General features: G+C 39.8%; 1 protein-coding gene across 1 annotated transcript in view; it reads right to left on the reverse strand.

Annotated features, from left to right (window-relative positions):
* Nucleotides 1-445: 445 nt before the first annotated feature.
* Nucleotides 446-22,499, reverse strand: part of LOC123752155 (uncharacterized) — a 395,436-nt gene continuing 373,382 nt past the window's right edge. The window contains exons 4-5 of the mRNA XM_069332176.1: nucleotides 1,285-1,404; nucleotides 446-456 (exon numbers count right to left, since the gene is read on the reverse strand). Of these exons, the coding sequence (XP_069188277.1) occupies nucleotides 446-456; nucleotides 1,285-1,404 (131 nt within the window). The remainder of the gene's footprint in view (nucleotides 457-1,284; nucleotides 1,405-22,499) is intronic.

Raw genomic sequence — 22,499 nt, forward strand, 5'->3', positions numbered from 1 at the left:
AGCGTGACAGTCCACCCAGGAGCACAGAGCTATACCAACACAATCTTTCCAGACTTCACAGGAAAATGTCATTTCTGTAGCAATTGTCTGCTAAGAACTTAACGTTGTTTATTTCGTTTTATTTTATTCCTAAAATTTAGTAGTTTTGTTTTTTTAATTCTAAGAATTATTTTTTTATATGTACATATATTGAGGGAGTCAATTAATCCCATACTCTTTTTTATAGTATTAGAAAACTTTCTTTCAAATATTTCCTTTCAACTCGCCTAGTTGTGCTTGCGTTAGTTAAAAATGATTTACTTTCCAGCTCTTTGGTCCCACCTCTCAACTGTCAGTCAAGTGGTGTACATATTTCTGCGCCTAACCATATCTATCAAATCTACATTTGAAACTCTGTATGGAGTTACCATCACATCACTGCTTATTAATGCATTCCCTTTGGTAACTACTCTGGAACTGAAAAAAATAAAACATTCTAATGACTCTGTTGCCCATTTGTGTACTACGTTTCCACTTGTGTCCCTTTGTTCATGTTTCACAAATGCTAAATAATTTGTCTTTTTCCACTGTGTCAATTCCAATGAGAATTTTGTAGGTGATGATCATGTCTTCCCTTACCTTTCTGTCTTTCAGTGATGAAAGACAGAAAGCTTCTTTAGCTTTTCATCGTAACACATACCTCTCAGTTCTGGGACTAGTTTGGTGGCATACCTGTGAATTTTCTCTTTGTCCTCTATTTAATTAGGTATGGGCTCCAGACTGGAGCTGCATATTTCAGGATTGATCTGACATTAGTGGTATTCAAGGTTCTGAATGATTCCTTACACAATTTTGTAAAAACATTTCTTTGGTTGGCTATTCTAGCATATACTGCTGTTGATAACCTATTGATGTGGGGCTCTGGGGACAGGTTTTTGTAAGATTTCAACCCCAAGATCTTTCTCTTTGTTTGGCTCTTGCAGGATTTCAATTCCCAAATGATACCTTGTGTTCAGCCTCCTACTTCGTTCGCCTAATTTCATTACTTTACCCTTTCTTTACCTAAACTTTAGTACCTATCTCTAGACCATTACTCAAATTTGTTTTATCAGTTGCTCTTTTGTGCCCTTTTGATAATTATACATTTTCGAGTAAACTTTTTTATCACCTTTTCCTTGAAATATGTGGTAGTTATGTATTACTTTAACATTTATTAAAATAAGCCAACCTGACAAGAAATTCACATTAGGCAACATTGAATGCAGAATTAACAAAGTACTGCTTACAATAATTGAAAGGACTTACCACAAGTAACCTCGTCGGAGCCATCGATGCAGTGAGGGTAAAAGTCACATCGCATCAGCAGAGATATGCAACGGGAACCATCAGAGCATCTGAATTTGTCCTTTTCACATACAATAGGATCTGAAAAGATAAACAACATTAGTGACTTATACTATTTTTATTCAAGAAACTAAACACACACACACACACACACACACACACAACATTAGTAACAAACATTTACAATAATTTTGCCAATCACACCATTTCTCTAAATGTATATAAAATGACAGATAAATATTTCTCAATCTGACACTTCTCCTTTAACAAAGTTTTTAATTGATTATATAGTCTGACTGCGACATTTTAAAGGCTTTTTAATAATAAGAGGTTGCTTACAGCATTTTTAACATTTAAAAATCTTATAAAAAAAATTGACTTTAAGAGATTCTTAGACTTCTTAATAAAATACTTAAGTGCTATCTCGTTTTATTGAAAGACTCTCGAAACATCGAGTAATAATGATTAAATGATTATTCCTGAAGGAGTATTATTCATTATATTGAGGTTCAGGCTAGTAAGCCCAAGGCTGTGATGACATGTTCGGTCCACACATGAGAATGTTCTCATGTTTAGACACCTGAAGATTTTTTATTTTGCAAGATACACCTTGTAAATTTCCTTTCTCATTAGAACCCACAAATCCTCTTTGAAGTATACATATTGGATTCTTCTACCTCAAGCCATCACCAACTTCTTCCCGAGTGTGTCTTTAAAAATAATATTCATGCATTTTTGGGTCTTATTAGCGACTTTTTATATATTTGTGCTTAGAGCTGGGTGTCCAGGAAATAACTTGGGAAAATTACGAATGATTTTACGTTTCAGAGTGATGTCAACAGCTTCATGGTGATGTGAGGGGATGAAAGAATAAGAAAGCAATGAAGCAATAACTCTCCACTGATGCTACCACACTCTTAGCTCAGTTTCCTTTCAAACCGAAAATGTATTTAAAACATTTTCTTTACTAAGTTCTCTATAATGATCACATCCTTTTCAATAACATCATATGAATAAACTATTTTTATTTATATTTCCAAAATACTCTTTTATTTATATTTATGTGAGATGACCAAAGATCATAAATTGACATTCAGCAGGGTGCTACACTCTAGTGGAGTTCTGGATTTGTATATTATTCCCCTTATTATTATATATAATAACTAAAAGTAACTAAGATCAATTACGTTTTCTTCCACCTGATGCTCCCATTTAATTAGCAGTAAATAAGTAGGCAGAAGTTAGACAGCTGTTATGGGTTGCTTCCTGGGAAAGGTCAGAAAATAAGATAGGGACGGGACACCTTTGGTAAATATAGCATGCCTTCAACCACACGAAAATAAGTGGTAACTAATATCTTAACTAATATCTTAAGGTATCTAATAACTAGCTCACAACAACCAAACTATTGTACAAATATTTTATTGATAAATCTCGGTTCTCGATCATCTATATAAATAAAAATGGAAATGTTCGTTTGTTCAAAATCGCTAATCTCCGAAAGTTCGTCACCGATTGCGTTGAAATTTCACACAACGTTCCATTCGCATCCGGCCAGGTTTTTATATACTTACTACATACATGTTACATCTGTGACGGATAAAAAACATGTTTTTTTCTGAAAAACTGTGTTTTTCATGTGTTTTTCCATGTGAAGGAAATCTTTGAAACTTCTTTAAAGATTGTTTTGAAATTTTGACACAACGTTGCATTCGAATAGGCGCGTCATTTTATATATCTACTACTTACATGCCTCACCTGTGACAGGGAAAAAACATGCTTTTTTTTAAAAACAGCACCATTTGTTGGACGTAGGGGCAACACATGCTGTAATCTCAAGAAGTTCTTCATTCATTGCTTTGAAATTTTGATACAACGTTGCATTGGAATAAGCACGTCTTTTCATATACCTACTATATCGAGGCCACCCCTGTGACAGTTAAAAAAAAACGTTTTTGAAAAACAGCGCCATCTGTTGCACATAATAGCAACATGCACGGTATACTAAAAATGTCACGAATTCCATTTCAGTGTTTCCGATTGCATTGATATATTTTATTTTCATAGATTTCGATATATTATATTTTTTATTGAATTATTATGTGTGACATTGTGTTGGAATTGAGCTGTGTTGTTTACCATACCATTCATTTCATAAGTATATGTATAGATGCCACACCTGTGACAGGTAAAACTATGCTTTCCTTGAAAAACAGCGCCATCTGTTACATGTAAGAGCAATACACATGCTATACTAAATATGTTACAATTCCATTTCAGCGTTTCTGATTGCATTGATAAATTGAATTTTCATAGATTTTGATTTATTTTCATTTTGATTTAATTATTTTGTGTGAATTGCATTGGAATTGAGCTGTGTTGTTTACCATACCGTTCATTTCGTGAGTATAGTTTATTTTTTTGTATTTTTCATATTTTCATTTTATTTTTCAACTGTTTTTTTTATATTTCAGTGATGGGAACATCGGATCACTTGATGTTCCCAATTTTCTGATGGGAACATCAGACCATTTGGGAAGGCATCAGACGAGGGAGTGGGGAATGGTGGGGATACGAGGGGATGGAAGTGAGATATGGTGGGGAGGACGAGGGGACAAGGGAGGGGGTAATGATGGGGAAGGACAAGGGGACGGGGGGGGGGGGAAGGAGTTTGGGATGGTGGAGTAGAGGAGATGGGGGAATGGAGAAGGGTGGGGAGGACAAAGGGACAGGGAAGTGGGGCATGGTGGGAAGGAAGAGGGGATGGTGGAGTTGGGAATGGTTAAGAAGGACGAGGGGACGGAGGAGTTTGGGATTGTGGGAACAAGGGGATGAGGGAATGGAGAATGGTGGGGGAGAACAAAGGGACAGGGAAGTGGAGCATGATAGGAAGGAAGAGAGGATGGTGGGGAGGACGAGGGGACGGTGGAGTGGGGAATGATTTTGAAGCCGAAAAGACGGGTGAAGGGGGAATGGTGGGGAGGACTGGGGGACAGGGAAGGTTGATGTGGCTCAGCAACGCACATGCGTTGCTGAGCCACATCACAGGCTCACAGCAACGCGTGGCCGGGTACTATTAGTTTCCTTAATAAATTCACAGGATTTTTTTTCTCAAACGTTCCACACTCTGAGAAGGATTGCAATGGTGTGATATCATTGTTATAAACGGTAAATTACCAATATATTTTTCACTGCAAAGATTTAAGAATGTATCCAAACACAACACAATGATGAGAAATTTAAATTCTTTAAATATTTCTTGTGGAATAATGCCAAATATTTAAAGATCTTATTGTTAATCATTTTTTAAACAATCGGATATTTGTTGGATTATGTGCGTGTGCCAAGGAGAAGAAAGGCGCCTCCGACCTCTCATTATCTGACAATTGTCAACAGTTCTGAGCCCAAGATATTAAACATATCATCGCAAATCACAACAGAATAAATAACAAAAGAAGAGAAATGAAGTTAGGGAAAAATATAAACAATTTAAATAAGAGAAACATGTGAAATTAAGATAAATTACATCAAAGTTTACATTACATCAAAGCAGCTTATAGAGTGGGTACCAAATCAAATGGTACTAACAACAGGAGAATACATATAAAACTAGATAGCTGCTCCCGCAAGTCTGATCTTATCTCATCTGCAGTCGCTAGTAAATCCACTGTTTATGTGAATGAATGTCCGACCAGGCTCAGGCAAAATCTCTTTTTTAAACTGCGTGGTTTCTGCAAAAATACCCCTACAATTAAACACTGTTTTGTGCGAGATGGTAAAATTATAGCTAGTAGGACTGACACTGGAAAAACCTATTCAATAACCACTGAAGCTCACCTTAATTCTTTCCTCAGTGACTGTGGGATAGCTGCTGTATAGCCTGAATTCAAATTATAATCTCATTTAACTACCTTTGTGTACTTTAGCTCTGCCTTTCCTTTCAAAAGGTTTTAACTTTAGTTAAAAAAAAAAATAATAATATTGTCATCTTTATTATTGTCTTTTTTCTTTTTACTCCCATGTTCCATAGTACACTGGCTTTGCCTGTGTCCTCTAGTATTAACTTCATTATCCAGTGTTCCTGAGTGTATCTCTATTTATACTACCTCAGTTTGTTTTTGTGTAACTTCAGTATTCAACTATAATGTACTTATAATAGTATAGTAAGCAAGCTTTTCATTTTATAGATTTCATAATTGCTTTTTGACTTTTTTGGTCATCTATTGTTATTAATTATTCTAGTTCATTTTTTACATTCCCAGTTCCCATTAAGTTTTTTTACTTAAAATTACCATTAAGTTTATATTACTTTAGAATTTTTATTCTACTTTTTTCTTTGTTTTCTATTTTGTAATTTGCCATTCTTGCCTTGTTTTCCTGCAAACAGCCTTTTTATGCAGACAAGTATAGACCCAGAACTAAACCTCTTATCCACTATCTATGACAATCATCACTTCAATGATCAAAATTGCAGATATTTTACAGCACATGATGTAAACAATGTATTAACAGATAATCACAATATCTCTGTAATCAACTTGAATGTTAGATCCCTAGGTAAACACGTCGATGATGTTAGTGCCTTGATTGAAACTATTGACAACAAATTCTCTTTTATTATACTCACTGAAACGTGGTTGAAAGAGGATACTACTCAACTCTTTAACATGCCTAACTACATGCAATTCACAACTGTCGTCAAATTCAGAGAGGTGGTGATACTGCTCTTTACTACCACCAAGAACTAACATGCTTAAAAATAATTAGAACTAGAGACTGCTGTGGGGAGTATATCTTCGCCAGTTTCAGAGTCAAGGGTGCCGAGTCTGTCCTGTCTGTGGGAGCAGTCTATAGAATTCCTAACACTGATGTGTCCGAATTCAATTCAAACCTTAGAAATCTAATACTAGATAACAGACTGAACAAAAACCATCTAATTATCGCAGGGGACTTTAATATTGACCTCTGCGAGCCTGAACACCCTACTGCTGTTATCTTCCTCAACTGTATGAATTCCTGCTTCCTCATACCCTTAATCACTAGATCAACTAGAATCACTGATAGTACTGCTACGACTCTAGATCACATCTGGACCAACATAACCTCTCCGCTTACTTCAGGTATAATCACCGATAGCACTACAGACCATTACCCCACATTTCTCTTAACTAACATTATCAAACGACCTCTTGAGTCAAGGGAGTTAAGCTTTAGGCTGCACAATGAAACTGCTATAAACAATTTTATAACTGCTGCTGATAATGTCAACTGGGAGTCCGTGTTAGGTAACATAGGGGACATCAACCTAGCAGTGCAATCTTTTCTTCAAACAACTCTTAGCCTTTATAACACCCACTTTCCTATGCTTACAAAACAAGTCACAAACAAAAGGCTTAACAATCCTTGGCTTACAAAGGGAATACTTAAATCCATTAACAAAAAACATGACTTTGAGAAGAAGTATAGGTTAGGAATCATCTCCAAAGAATACTCAAAGAATTACTCGTTATTGCTATCTAAAATAATTAGACGAGCCAAAACTAAATACTATGAAGATAAATTTACCCAAATAAAGAGCAACATTAAAAAAACTTGGAGCACAATTTCACAAATATTGGGATCAAAGAAGATTTTAAATAACAAACCAACACTCCTGTCCAATAACGTTGGTCAGCTTTCAGCCTCTGATTCTGCTATTGAGTTCAATAGGTTCTTCTCTTCCATTGGGTCATCCCTTGCAAATGATATTCCATCTTCCAGTACTGATGTTAAGGACTATCTTACAGGTAACTATCCACAGTCTCTGTACCTAAAGCCTACTAATTCCACTGATGTCAATGAGATAATCCTTTCCCTTAAAACCAAGTCTAGTGCCCTCGAGGAGATACCCACTTTAATTTACAAAAAAGCCTCCTGATCTTTAGACCCTGCTATTGCATTGCTCTTCAACAAGTCACTTGAACTCCAAACCTTTCCAGACATTCTAAAAAAAAGCAGGAGTAACCCCTGTCCACAAATGTGGTGATCTCACAGATGTTAACAACTACAGACCTATATCAATCCTGCCTAACTTGTCAAAAATATTTGAAAAAACTAATCTACAAGCAGCTTTACTCTTTTCTAGCCAAACACAATATACTTAGCTCTTGTCAATATGGCTTCAGACCCAAAAAAAGCACTTACGATGCACTTATTAGTATGATTAACTTGATTCACGCAGCTCTTGATAAAAAGGAGTTCCCTGTTGGGTTATTTGTAGACCTGCGTAAGGCTTTTGACACTGTCAACCACGAAAACCTTTTTCTTAAATTACATCATTATGGAGTCAGAGGACACTCCCTGCAATACCTTAAATCTTACCTTACTGACAGGCTCCAGTATGTTTCTGTGAATAATACAATTTCTCCCACCCTACCCATCAACATTGGTGTTCCTCAGAGCAGCATACTTGGCCCTCTCCTCTTTCTCATCTACATTAATGACCTTCCAAATGCCTCCCAACACCTCAAACCAATTCTATTTGCTGACGACACAACCTTCATTTACTCCAGTCCTGACTCCCTTGCTCTAAATGCCACAGTAAATACTGAGCTAAAGAAAGTCCAACTTTGGCTAACTGCCAACAAACTCACCCTTAACATTGACAAAACGTTCTATATTCTGTTTTGCAATAAATCCTCTAATCAAATAAATCTCAAAATAAACAATACCCAAATTTGTAACAAATTAGATGGCAAATTCCTTGGCGTTCTCATCGACCACAAGCTGAATTTCCAGGGACACATTCTAAATATATCAAAAAAAGTTTCAAAAACTGTTGGCATTCTTTCTAAGATCAGATATTATGTACCCCGCCCTGCCCTGGTGACTCTCTATTACTCCCTCATCTATCCATATCTCAACTATGGTATTTGTGCTTGGGGTTCTACTACCCAAAATCATTTACGTCCTCTAATTACTCAACACAAAGCTGCTATTAGAACAATATCCAACTCTAGCCCCAGACATCACTCGGTACCCCTACTCAAATCTATGAATATGTTAGATATTAAGTCACTGTACATTCTCTCATGTATATTATACATATGTAAAACGCTGAACTGTAATGCCAATCCTGACCTCAAGAGATTCATTGAAGGTTGTAACAGAACCCATGAGCACCACACCAGAAATAAATACAGTTTTGATATTCCTAGAGTACAACTTAATCAAACTAGAAATGCTCTTCAAATCAAGGGGCCCAGAATGTGGAATGATCTTCCCAACCATGTTAAAGACTGTACCTCTCTCAACCAGTTTAAGATAAATACGAAGCACTACCTAATAAATTCCCTGTAACCTACCTTACCCCTCTGTTGTCAACCCATGTCTGTTTTTCTTCTTCAAAACAACGCTGTTTGAATGTAATTGTCTGTAATAATATGTAATTGTATTTGTGCTGCTTTTTTCAGCCATGTTCCCCCCTCTTTTACCTCTATTTTTATTTGTCTCCCCGTCACCACCACCACCACCACCACACTTGTCTCCCCATCACCACCACCACCACCACCACCACACTTGTCTCCCCGTCACCACCACCACCACCACACTTGTCTCCCGTCACCACCACCACCACACTTGTCTCCCCGTCACCACCACCACCTCCACCACCACCACCACACTTGTCTCCCCGTCACCACCACCACCACCACCACACTTGTCTCCCCGTCACCACCACCACCACCACCACCACACTTGTCTCCCCGTCACCACCACCACCACACTTGTCTCCCCGTCACCACTACCACCACCACCACCACACTTGTCTCCCCGTCACCACCACCACACTTGTCTCCCCGTCACCACCTCCACACTTGTCTCCCCGTCACCACCACCACCACACTTGTCTCCCCGTCACCACCACCACACTTGTCTCCCCGTCACCACCTCCACACTTGTCTCCCCGTCACCACCACCACCACACTTGTCTCCCCGTCACCACCACCACACTTGTCTCCCCGTCACCACCTCCACACTTGTCTCCCCGTCACCACCACCACCACACTTGTCTCCCCGTCACCACCACCACACTTGTCTCCCCGTCACCACCACCACCACACTTGTCTCCCCGTCACCACCACCACACTTGTCTCCCCGTCACCACCTCCACACTTGTCTCCCCGTCACCACCACCACCACACTTGTCTCCCCGTCACCACCACCACACTTGTCTCCCCGTCACCACCTCCACACTTGTCTCCCCGTCACCACCACCACCACACTTGTCTCCCCGTCACCACCACCACCACCACAACACTTGTTGTGGGATATCTGGGGCTTGACTCAATTTATTTAATTATTAAATTAATGAAATCAATTACGAAGGACCACCCACTTTTGAGAAAAGAGGGAAACTAATAAAAAGTGTTCATTAGAAACACAAGGAAGAACCAGTGTCTATGGCTAAATATTAGAAAGAATAATCACTTAAATAAATAATGGACTGTATGGTTAATTAACTAAAGTCAGAGCCTCAAACACCTACATTGGGGGGGGGGGGGGGTATTGCTAGAACTTCATATACGTTTAGGAACTAGTGTGGTTCGTGCACCAGTTTATTGTTAAATAAAGAATATTGTGACCAAATATTATTGAATCAATAGGCAAGTACAAATAGAAATTATAAAGATTATTAGCATTAGAAAGCAACCATCTAAATAAACACATTTTATCTCTAGTGTACATGACGACCATTCAATCTGATAATATCATGAACAAGTAGCAATAATTGGAGTATTTAAATGTGTACAAAAAGTCTTAGCTTTAAGACGATTTCTATGACATCATTCACGCCTCGTCCTCGTGATCTCAGGATCTCCACGTAGAAGCCCTTAGAGGTGAATAACACGAATGTAGTTAACGGCTCGTTGACTCCTCACATACGAGCTGTAATTTAAGGGATATTACGTAGCATTGAACTAAGCTACTTAAATCTCAATGTTCATGAAATATAAAATAAAGATTAGTGCGATACTAACGTTGTATTTTTTGTAGTCATTCGATGTAACGACAGACTACCCACGACATATACAATCTCTAATGATGCATCAAGAAAGAATTATATACTTATGGAAGGGTGCAAAGTATGCTGAAGCCTGCCGGTATCGCGTCTCAGTCTCAAACTTCCACAATGTTGTACACGTGGTTGAGAGCTTGGCCTGAATATCGACGCATTATTATTTGACCGAGCACTGCAAATCACGTAGAAGAATAATTATTCGTTCTGAGTTGAGTACCAGTGTAATTCTTGCTGATAATCCCAACGTCACATGTCTCGGACTCTGACGCCACGACTACTTGTTGCTCACTCCGCAACACGAGTTCAACACCCACACACACAATGGCGTCTCTCCTTCCTCAACCCGCGCCCCCGCATTCACCACAGTTATTATTTTTCACGAATAATATTATTTCGCGCAATTGTGGTTGAAATACTTTAATAAAGACTGGGTTGTGATTCTAGGGATTTAAATATTATTACTTTCTCGTCTTATGGTGGTAAACAAGAAATGAAGAAGATTTTAGTTTTCTCCATGGCATTCACGCATGATAGAAAAACTATTACTTGATAACAATTGTAACTAAAAACTCTCGATTTAGAATTAATTGGGTGTTATGTTATCCATAAATAATTATCACACAGAATACTGATGATTTAAGAGAATCACATTCAATTCTCTAACACACTGGCTATAAATGTGTTTAACTAGATATAATCTGACGCAATACTGGTGCTTGGTTTCGTAAGAATTCCAGTATCCATATGCAGATATAATGGTTAGTTTATATGAACATTAGCGTTAGTAAGTTTTAGTAACTACTGTAATTAGTATATTTTAATACTGATTTATTATAATACAATAGTATTGTATTAGTGTTGGAAATTTCCAACATAACTCCAGGGGGAGATTTCTCGGGTCGCAGTGTTATGTTGAGTACTGACATACCTATCCCGAAGTTAGTATTAATGTAAATAAGTTAGTATGTTAGTACACACATAACGGATGTCCTGTAATTGTCAAGGACATACAAGAAACTTATGTCTTGCAAAGAAATTCATGTTGAATGGAACATGTTATTGGGAATCATCTAAAGTTAATGACTAATAAAGGCTACAATAAACTCTGGGACTGGTGTCGCTATGACATGTAATGTTTATGTTACTAAGTCTTAAAGTCTCGTAAACTCTCAGATACTCTAGACGAAATAATGTTATTATTAATAGCCTATACAACAAATTAAGAATTAAATCACACAATTTAAAGTAACTGAGAATCCACTGTGATGAGAATGTTCTGGGTCATTGTGACTTGTAACGATTTGTTACTTGACATCACAACGCAGTATCATCATGATTACTTAAATTGGATGGGAAATTATTTGCTCTGAGTCAGAGCTATAATAGGCTTGTAGTTTCCGTTTGCATTGTTGAGCAGCAGCTCTAGTGGGGCGGTTGCTCGGTGGATCAGAATTGATGTCCTCGGAAACTGTTGGTGAAGCTGGTTCTGGTAAACACTCTCGTTCTGCTAATTCGAGCGGTACCAACTTCTCTAAGGTTTTTAGGGTAGTCTTGCCTCGGCACAAAACTTTTACTGCTCTCAGGATGCCTTGGTGATCTTGGTGGATAGCAACAATTTTGCCTATGGGCCACTCTGATCTTGGTCCATCACTGTCAACCAATATTAGGTCTCCTGGTTTAAGTTGCACTTTATTATAGAGACTCGAAGCTCCGTAGTGGTACTCTCGTTGAGCTGTGAGGTACTCTCGAGTTTACACCTCATTCCACCTTTCAATTACTTTTGAGAGATGTTGGTAACTTTCTACTAAGTCACTCCTGGTTACATGTGAAGGATCAACGGGGTCCTCTTCTGCCAAAGGTATGAGAGGGCTCAGCAGGCCTCCATGTATTAAGTGTCAGGGACTCAGAGGTTCTCTCTGTGAGAAATCATCTGATAGGTAGGTTAATGGGCGATTGTTGACTCGCGCCTCGATTTCCTCGACTAGTGTTTGGAGTTCGGAGTAACTAATTTTTTGTCGATGTAAGGTTTTCCTTAAACACTTCTTGACAGTTCCTATCATACGCTTGTAGAACCCACCTTGCCAGGGGGCTCTTGGAGCAATAAATTTGCAGTGGCATTGTTGTCTCTGCAGGACTGACTGCACTTCTGGATGATTCCATACCTCTCGCAGACAGGCTTCTCCTGCTACAAAATTTGAACCATTGTCCGATATCATTAGTTTGGGACAGGATCTGCGAGCTGCAAATCTACGAAAAGCTTGGATGAAGGCTTCAGCACTCATGTCCGATGTTACTTCTAGATGTACGCCTCGCGTGGTAGCACATGTGAAGAGGCAAATATAGGCTTTCACTGGTATCTTATCTGGATTGCCAGTGAGAAGTAAGGCTCCTGTGTAATCGACACCAGTGGTCTCAAAGGGACGAAGATGAACTACTCTTTCTTCAGGGAGTGGTGGAGGTCCTGGGTAAGGACACACTCGAGCGTCGTATCTTTTGTAGGTCACACAGAACTTAATAATTGATTTGACTGTTTGACGACCTTGAGGAAGCCAATATTTTTGTCTAAGGTCCTCCACACCTTAACATATTATGAGTGTTGGCATCATACCAGATACCTAGATACTTGGTTAATTTATCTGGAAGATTTTCATATTCACTTCCATATGTCTCTTGCTGTGCACGCTTGATCCAGTAGAGGATAGGATTGGGAAACTTATGTCTAATTCTTATCTTAGCAAGAAAGTCAAACACATGTGTTGTTACTCTTAATAACTTACTCAAGTTAGAATAATTGTGAGGATTAATAGCTAAGATTCGATGAGGTTCTGGTTCATCCATGGGAGTAGTGGTATTGGTCACTATGACTTGTGGCTTTTGTTTGGGCCACTGACCACTAACAAGCCATCGAGGTCCATTAAACCACATCGAAGACTTGATAAGTTGTTTTATTGTTAATCCTCGAGATAAGTAATCTGCAGGATTGTCCTTAGTGGGAACATGTCTGAATTTATATCCAGCAGATAATTCATGAATTTCCCTAACACAATTACTAACGTAGGGAGTTTTATTGTTGTTGTTTCTTACCCATTGTAAGACCGCCTCATTGTCTGACCACACGACGATTTCACCAAAGTGGATATTATTGAGTGTCTTGGTCAGGCAATGATCCAATCTTACTCCCACCAGCAATGCAGTTAACTCCATTTGAGGTAAAGATCTCTTCTTAATGGGAGCAACTCTTGCTTTAGATGTGAGCAAAATTGATTGTGCACTATTGACTAAGTAGGCTACAGCGCCATACGCTATGCCAGAGGCATCGCAAAAAACGTGCAAATTTGTGAGCAAGTTTTGTCCTGAAGCATTACGAGGAAATTTCAAAACACCTAACTGATTGAAATCCGTTGTGAGTATCTGCCATTTATCTTGCAACTCAAATGGTAACGGATCATCCCATCCCATATGTTTCTGCCAGCATTCCTGCATTAGGAGTTTGCCCCTTATTAATATAGGACTAAGTAAGCCTAGAGGGTCAAATGGTTGACTGACATACGAGAGTAATTTTCTCATGGTAAGGGATGAATTATCGGTTTGTACTGACTTGACATTCATCTCGTCAGAACTTGTGTTCCATTCCACACCCAGAACTTTTAATTGATTAGGCACCTGATAACCTGGAAACTCTTTCTCGATTATCTGGTTTAATGATTTATTATTTGCGGCCCATGATTGTAGGGGGCATATTGGCTCCTAATAACTCACGGTAGATTTCTACCAAATTGGATTAATCATTTGTAGTTCCCTGGAAATTATCGACATACAAGTTGTCACTGATTTCTGCCTTATAAGGGCTATTTGACTTCCTCAAATGTGTATCTAATGTTGCTTGAAGTAGAAACGGAGAGGAAGTCGCTCCGAATAGCACTGAGGCGAAACGATAAGTTATGATATCACTGTTAGGATCCAGTGGGTCCTTAATCCAGAGAAACTTGGTGTAATTACGATCCTCTTCTTGTAAACCTACTCTAAGGAAAGCTTTACTGATATCAGCAGTATAAGCAAAAATACCAGTACGGAATCGTAATAGCACATCATGTAGCCTTTGTGTTAGGCTAGGTCCCGTTTGGAGACATTCATTCAAGGACACGCTGTTTGTCTTCACTTTAGCACTACAGTTGAAGACAATACGTATTGGTGTCGTCAATGAATCTTTCACCACAGCGTGATGGGGTAAATAGTGACCTATTTTTCGGTCATCATTATCAACAACCTCGATAAATTTACTGTTGAGTTGTTGTTGGATTAGTTGATGATACATGTTCAGTTTGTCTGGCTGCTTCTTCAGTCGTATTAACTGAGACTGTAATTGTGAGGCTGCCATGAAATAATTAACTGGAAGTTGTGGATGATTCAACCTCCATGGTAGTCTCACCCAGTATTGTTTATCTTTATAGACAACTGCATCCAGATATTGCTGGTAAGTCCACATATCATCAGGGCTTGGTTGTTCAGGGATAATACCTAAAGTGTCTAAATCCCACAGACGATGTACAGGTGGATCAGACTCAATATCTTCAGATATTTCTCCGAAATGTAGGGGTGACTGTTCCAAGCCTAGTCACGCCACTATTGTATTGTTAGATTGTTGGTTGGTTGACGCTGGATATTGTTGGAAAAGCACCGGTCCAGTAAGCAACTTGCCTCCAGCAGATGACAACAAATTCATTCCGTGTTGTCTGGTGCATCCCGTTATAAATTTATAATAATGGTCAGCGCCTATAAGTATTCCAACATCAGTGAGGCAGTCAGAATTTATTTTGTAATCTGCTAGCCTCATGCGGTTTCGTTTAAGATATTTCGCAGTGCGAGCTAATCCTGTGACCTGCAGGTCTGTAGGAAGTTTGTCTACTACTACCGCTTGTATTGGACTAGTGGAAGATCCAAGTCTCACTAATACCTTAACTACTTGGTATTCACGAGGTCCACTGTTAGTCAAGAAACTAGAAATATTCAATCTCACACTTTTGGCAGGTTTTAAATTTAACTGCTGGACTAATTGTTGTGTGATGAAGGTTTTCTGTGATCCTTGATCAAAAAGTCCTCTAGTGTTAACTCTAGATTTCCTGTTAATTAATCTAAGTTGAGCTGTAGGCAGAGTAGTATTATTGCCTGACTCAGTAGCAAGTACATTTATTTCTTGATGTACTTTGCAATATTGTATTGTGGTAGAATTCGTGGAATTCTCCCCAGTTGTCATGGATTGGGTAGAAGTTTTTCTACATAAGGCATAGTGATGTACACCTTTGTTGCATCTACTGCATGAACGTAGTTGCACTACACATTTATTGGGATCATGAGAGCCCATGCACTTGGTGCACCTGTGTATTTCTTGTAACCGTTTAATCCTGGTATTAAAGTTAGGATAAACAGGACATTGGTAGGTGGCATGTTCTTGACTACAAAACAGACACCTTCTCTCTCTGGTTGACTTTGTCTCTTTAGCAGACAAGTCATTGATTACATCAGAAGGAGATACTGAATAAGTACCTACATTACCACTCCCCTTTCCAGTGGATGGAGCAGTCCTAGGTTTAAATTTATTAGACTTATTTAAAGTAGTTTTGGGTTTGACTGAAGTGTCAGTATGAGGGGAATTACGATGGGAGTTAGTAGAGAAGTTTGAAACAGTTTTCCCATCTTGGTTGGCTCTTTGTCTTTCGACTAAGATATGTAGACCTTCTGTAATTTCTTTCAAGGTCAGAAAGGTTTTATTGTACATAGTACATAATTTATCTAAAGTTTCTCTTGGCAATTTTCGCCTTACAACTACTTTGGTCATCCATTCAGCTGTCTGAATTTGGACTTTAAGGCTTAAGGCCTTGAGTAAAGATTTTAACTCTAGCCTGAAAGTTTGGAGAGAATCTGTAGAATTATTAACAGATGGTAAATCTAGTAATTTTTGAACTAAGACAGTAATAGTTCTCTCCTTGTTATCGTAGTTGGTTTTGAGCAATTGAACAGCTAAGGTGTAACCATCACTGGTCAGTGTTATATTAGAGATTACATTCAAGGCTTCATTTCGTAACAAGCCTTGTAAATAAGTAAATTTGGTTGTTTGAAGAATGTGTATTTTAGAGTCTGCATCCACGAATTTACTCCAGAAATCATCCCAACTTTCATTCTCGTTACCAGAGAATGTGGGTATATTGATTTGAGGTAATTTGACATCAGGATCTGTATGTGCAGTAGAAGTTATTGTTAATTTGTTTTTAGCAATTTGCTTCTTAAAGGGTAGAAGCTTAACCCGTATATCTTCTTCATACTGGGCTAAGTCATTTATAACATCCTCATGTTCACTATCATCTACAGAAGTTGAGTGAAGTTCTGTCAAATACAGATTCATGTGTTGCTTAATATGGGCAAATTTGCTTTCAGCAACTTGAAGTAAATCTTCTAATTCAAAGTAGTCAACAGGTGACTGTTGTGACAGATTTTGACATTTAGTAATCTGTCAGGTCAAATGACCTTTCAGACCGATAAGGGTCCTTTTCATTTTTTCAGCCGTTTCCATTTTGGTGGATAAAGGCTGGTTTGACAGTAAATAGTTGTTACTGAGATAACTGGGATATTGACTCATTCAATGGAGTTCAATATCAATAATAATAGCCTAATATATTTGAATAGACTACACTGACTCGTTCAGAGGTTAATTTACCTACCTAACAAGAAATAACTAATTATTTTGAGCAGTGCTCGAACTTCACCATTAACTTTTGTGCGGCTAGCTCATCTTTATCACCATTAGTTGTAATGGTGATCATTCAGCAGCAACCAAAATGTATACACACAAAATAATGAGTACAAGATGAAATAATATGGATATACTCTAATCAGAGTTATCTTAAGGTTTAATCCCACCCTTGATAGGGTCGGCACAAATGAATAATATATGTATTACTAACTAGCTCAAGCCTAGACGTGAGAATTTCTACCTAAGAAACTACAAATTTATTTAGTCTGTGTTTGTGCCAAATTCAGCACAATCACAGCCTAAATTCCTACCTAATAAAGGTTGGCAAAGACTATTGTGGTGCAGTATTGTGAATATATAGTTGTGCTGTATTTTTGGGTTTTTTGGATTTTATAGTTTATAAATGTGCACTTGCACACACAAGTGAAAAACAATTATGTACAGTTAATTTTGGCTTCCTACCCACAGACGTTTGTGATAATTGATTGTGTTGATCAATTTGTCAACTACATGTGACCTAGACTGACCTGACAGGTGTACACCATCTCTTGCCAGGTTTTGCCTCTATGGTCTGGCTGTAAATTGGATATAAGTGGCATCCAATCGTACTCGCTTTTTCAGCCTGAAGTTTATGTATTTGGCAGCTCTCTGGTAATATTCTGGTGTTACTCCCCAACGATTATCATTACTCAGTTGGCGAGGTTCCACTAATGTGAATACTACCGAATTGCTGATGAGTTTAAATGAAGAAATTATGGGTTTAAGGTGATTAATTACCTCAGCTGGATGACGAGTAGGATGGATGTCATTACCACCTAAATAAATAATGGTTAGATGGTGAGGCCACTCTAACGCAGGTGTTAATATGGAATTGTTATAGAAGTTATGAGCTGTTGCTCCTGGTGACCTAAAGATTCTTACTTCAGTATGAGGCATAGGTCTAATTGTTGAGGGTAATTGACTGTGTCCCACGAGTGCTACCTTTTACATGAGGTATAAGTAGCAATGAATTGGTGTGAATTAGGCTAACCTATGTGTTACGCTGCCGGTATACAAAATTAATTAATGTGGTTAGTCTAGACTACTTCACACGATGATTAGTTATTACTAATTAGTATATGTATATTTATATTTATCTGGTTCGAAGGACCATAATGTGGGATATCTGGGGTTTGACTCAATTTATTTAATTATTAAATTAATGAAATCAATTATGAAGGACCACCCACTTTTGAGAAAAGAGGGAAACTAATAAAAAGTGTTCATTACAAACACAAGGAAGAACCAGTGTCTATGGATAAATATTAGAAAGAATAATCACTTAAATATATAATGGACTGTATGGTTAATTAACTAAAGTCAGAGCCTCAAACACCTACATTGGGGGGGGTATTGCTAGAACTTCATATACGTCTAGGAACTAGTGTGGTTCGTGCACCAGTTTATTGTTAAATAAAGAATATTGTGACCAAATATTATAGAATCAATAGGCAAGTACAAATAGAAATTATAAAGATTATTAGCATTAGAAAGCAACCATCTAAATAGACACATTTTATCTCTAGTGTACATGACGAGCATTCAATCTGATAATATCATGAACAAGTAGCAATAATTGGAGTAATTAAATGTGTACAAAAAGTCTTAGCTTTAAGACGATTTCTATGACATCATTCACGCCTCGTCCTCGTGATCTCAGGATCTCCACGTAGAAGCCCTTAGAGGTGAATAACACGAATGTAGTTAACGGCTCGTTGACTCCTCACATACGAGCTGTAATTTAAGGGATATTACGTAGCATTGAACTAGGCTACTTAAATCTCAATGTTCATGAAATATAAAATAAAGATTAGTGCGATACTAACGTTGTATTTTTTGTAGTCATTCGATGTAACGACAGACTACCCACGACATATACAATCTCTAATGATGCATCAAGAAAGAATTATATACTTATCGGAGGGTGCAAAGTATGCTGAAGCCTGCCGGTATCGCGTCTCAGTCTCAAACTTCCTCAATGTTGTACACGTGGTTGAGAGCTTGGCCTGAATATCGACGCATTATTATTTGACCGAGCACTGCAAATCACGTAGAAGAATAATTATTCGTTCTGAGTTGAGTACCAGTGTAATTCTTGCTGATAATCCCAACGTCACGTGTCTCAGACTCTGACGCCATGACTACTTGTTGCTCACTCCGCAACACAAGTTCACCACCCACACACACAATGGCGTCTCTCCTTCCTCAACCCGCGCCCCCGCATTCACCACAGAAATTATTTATCACGAATAATATTATTTTGCACAATTGTGGTTGAAATACTTTAATAAAGACTGGGTTGTGATTCTAGGGATTTAAATATTATTACTTTCTCGTCTTATGGTGGTAAACAAGAAATGGAGAAGATTTTAGTTTTCTCCATGGCATTCACGCGTGATAGAAAAACTATTACTTGATAATAATTGTAGCTAAAAACTCTCGATTTAGAATTAATTGGGTGTTATGTTATCCATAAATAATTATCACACAGAATACTGATGATTTAAGAGAATCACATTCAATTCTCTAACACACTGGCTATAAATGTGTTTAACTAGATATAATCTGACGCAATACTGGTGCTTGGTTTCGTAAGAATTCCAGTATCCATATGCAGATATAATGGTTAGTTTATGTGAACATTACTGTTAGTAAGTTTTAGTAACTACTGTAGTTAGTATATTTTAATACTGATTTATTATAATACATTATATATTATGTATTGTATTAGTGTTGGAAATTTCCAACACTTGTCTTCCCGTCACCACAACCACTACACTTGTCTCCCCGTCACCACCACCATCACCACTACCACACTTGTCTCCCCGTCACCACCACCACCACCACAACACTTGTCTCCCCGTCACCACCACCACCACACTTGTCTCCCCGTCACCACCACCACCACCACAACACTTGTCTCCCCGTCACCACCACCACCACCACCACACTTGTCTCCCCGTCACCACCACCATCACCACCACCACACTTGTCTCCCCGTCACCACCACCACCACCACAACACTTGTCTCCCCGTCACCACCACCACCACACTTGTCTCCCCGTCACCACCACCACCACCACCACCACAACACTTGTCTCCCCGTCACCACCACCACCACAACACTTGTCTCCCCGTCACCACCACCACCACCACAACACTTGTCTCCCCGTCACCACCACCACCACACTTGTCTCCCCGTCACTACCACCACCACCACCACACTTGTCTCCCCGTCACCACCACCACCACCACAACACTTGTCTCCCCGTCACCACCACCACCACACTTGTCTCCCCGTCACCACCACCACCACCACCACCACCACACTTGTCTCCCCTTCACCACCACCACCACACTTGTATCCCCGTCACCACCACTACCACCACCACCACCACACTTGTCTCCCTGTCACCACCCCCACCACCACCACACTTGTCTCCCCGTCACCACCACCACCACCACCACACTTGTCTCCCCGTCACCACCACCACCACACTTGTCTCCCCTACACCACCACCACCACCACCACCACACTTGTCTCCCTGTCACCACCACCACCACACTTGTCTCCCCTTCACCACCACCACCACACTTGTCTCCCTGTCACCACCACCACCACACTTGTCTCCCTGTCACCACCACCACAACACTTGTCTCCCTGTCACCACCACCACCACCACACTTGTCTCCCCGTCACCACCACCACCACCACCACACTTGTCTCCCCGTCACCACCACCACCACCACCACCACCACACTTGTCTCCCCGTCACCACAACCACCACTTGTCTCCGTCACTACCTCCACCACCACCACCACCACCACTTGTCTCCCCGTCACCACCACCACACCCACCACTTGTCTCCGTCACTACCACCACCACCACCACCACCACCACCACACTTGTCTCCCCGTCACTACCACCACCACACTTGTCTCCCCGTCACCACCACCACCACCACCATCACTACCACCACACTTGCCTCCCCATCACTACCACCACTACCACCATCACCACCACCACACTTGTCTCCCCATCACTACCACTACCACCACTACTACCACCACCACACTTGTCTCCCCGTCACTACCACCACCACAACACTTGCCTCCCCGTCACCACCACCATCACCACCACCACCACAACACTTGTCTCCCCATCACCACCACCACCACCACCACCACCACAACACTTGTCTCCCCGTCACTACCACCACCACCACAACACTTGTCTCCCCATCACTACCACCACCACCACCACCACCACCACAACACTTGTCTCCCCATCACTACCACCACCACCACAACACTTGTCTCCCCATCACTACCACCACCACCACAACACTTGTCTCCCCATCACTACCACCACCACCACCACCACCACAACACTTGTCTCCCCATCACTACCACCACCACCACAGCACTTGTCTCCCCATCACTACCACCACCACCACAACACTTGTCTCCCCATCACTACCACCACCACCACAACACGTGTCTCCCCATAACCACCACCATCACCACACTTGTCTCTCCGTCTCTACCACCACCACCACCACACTGGTCTCCCCGTCACTACCACCACCATTACCACTACAACACTTGTCTCTCTGTCTCTACCACCACCACCATCACACTTGTCTCTCCGTCTCTACCACCACCACCACCTCCACCACAATTGCAGAACGCTTTAAAAGAGACCAACGTCGTCTATGCCTTCAAATGCCCACTTGAGGACTGTAAGCCTCAAAGAACTCAGTATATAGGCAAGACAACAACATCTCTTTCCAGGCAATTAACGATGCATAAGCAACAGGGCTCCATTAAGGAACATATAATCTCTTCCCACAACCAGACCATCACCAGAGAAGTCTTAACAAAAAACACAGAAATCATCGATAGATACAGCGACGTCTGCGAGGCACTACACATCAAGAAGTCAACACCAGCAATCAAAAGCCAATTAATGCACAACTATATTCTACCCACTTCAAGACTCCGCTCCAATATAGAAGCATCAAGAAATATGGGCCAATAAAAATAGGCCTTCTGCAGTTACCTACCTTTAATACCCATTGTTTCGACATTGTCCTGTTTTGTGTTAAAAGTTTATTTTCACCTCATCCAAAACTATTGTAACATGTCACCTCACCCAAATGTTGGTATAAAACCTCAAAGATGTTTAAGCTCTATTCAGTTAAAGTTGTGTGTGTGTGTGTAAACTAGTCTTTGAAAATGTAATAAGTTTTACGAAACGCGCTCAAGTGTCGCGTCAGACTAGAAATAAAAATGAATTTTGGAGAATTGATTTTTGAATTACCATCAACA

Source organism: Procambarus clarkii, chromosome 27 (genome assembly GCF_040958095.1).
Source record: "Procambarus clarkii isolate CNS0578487 chromosome 27, FALCON_Pclarkii_2.0, whole genome shotgun sequence".
Lineage (NCBI taxonomy): Eukaryota > Metazoa > Arthropoda > Malacostraca > Decapoda > Cambaridae > Procambarus > Procambarus clarkii.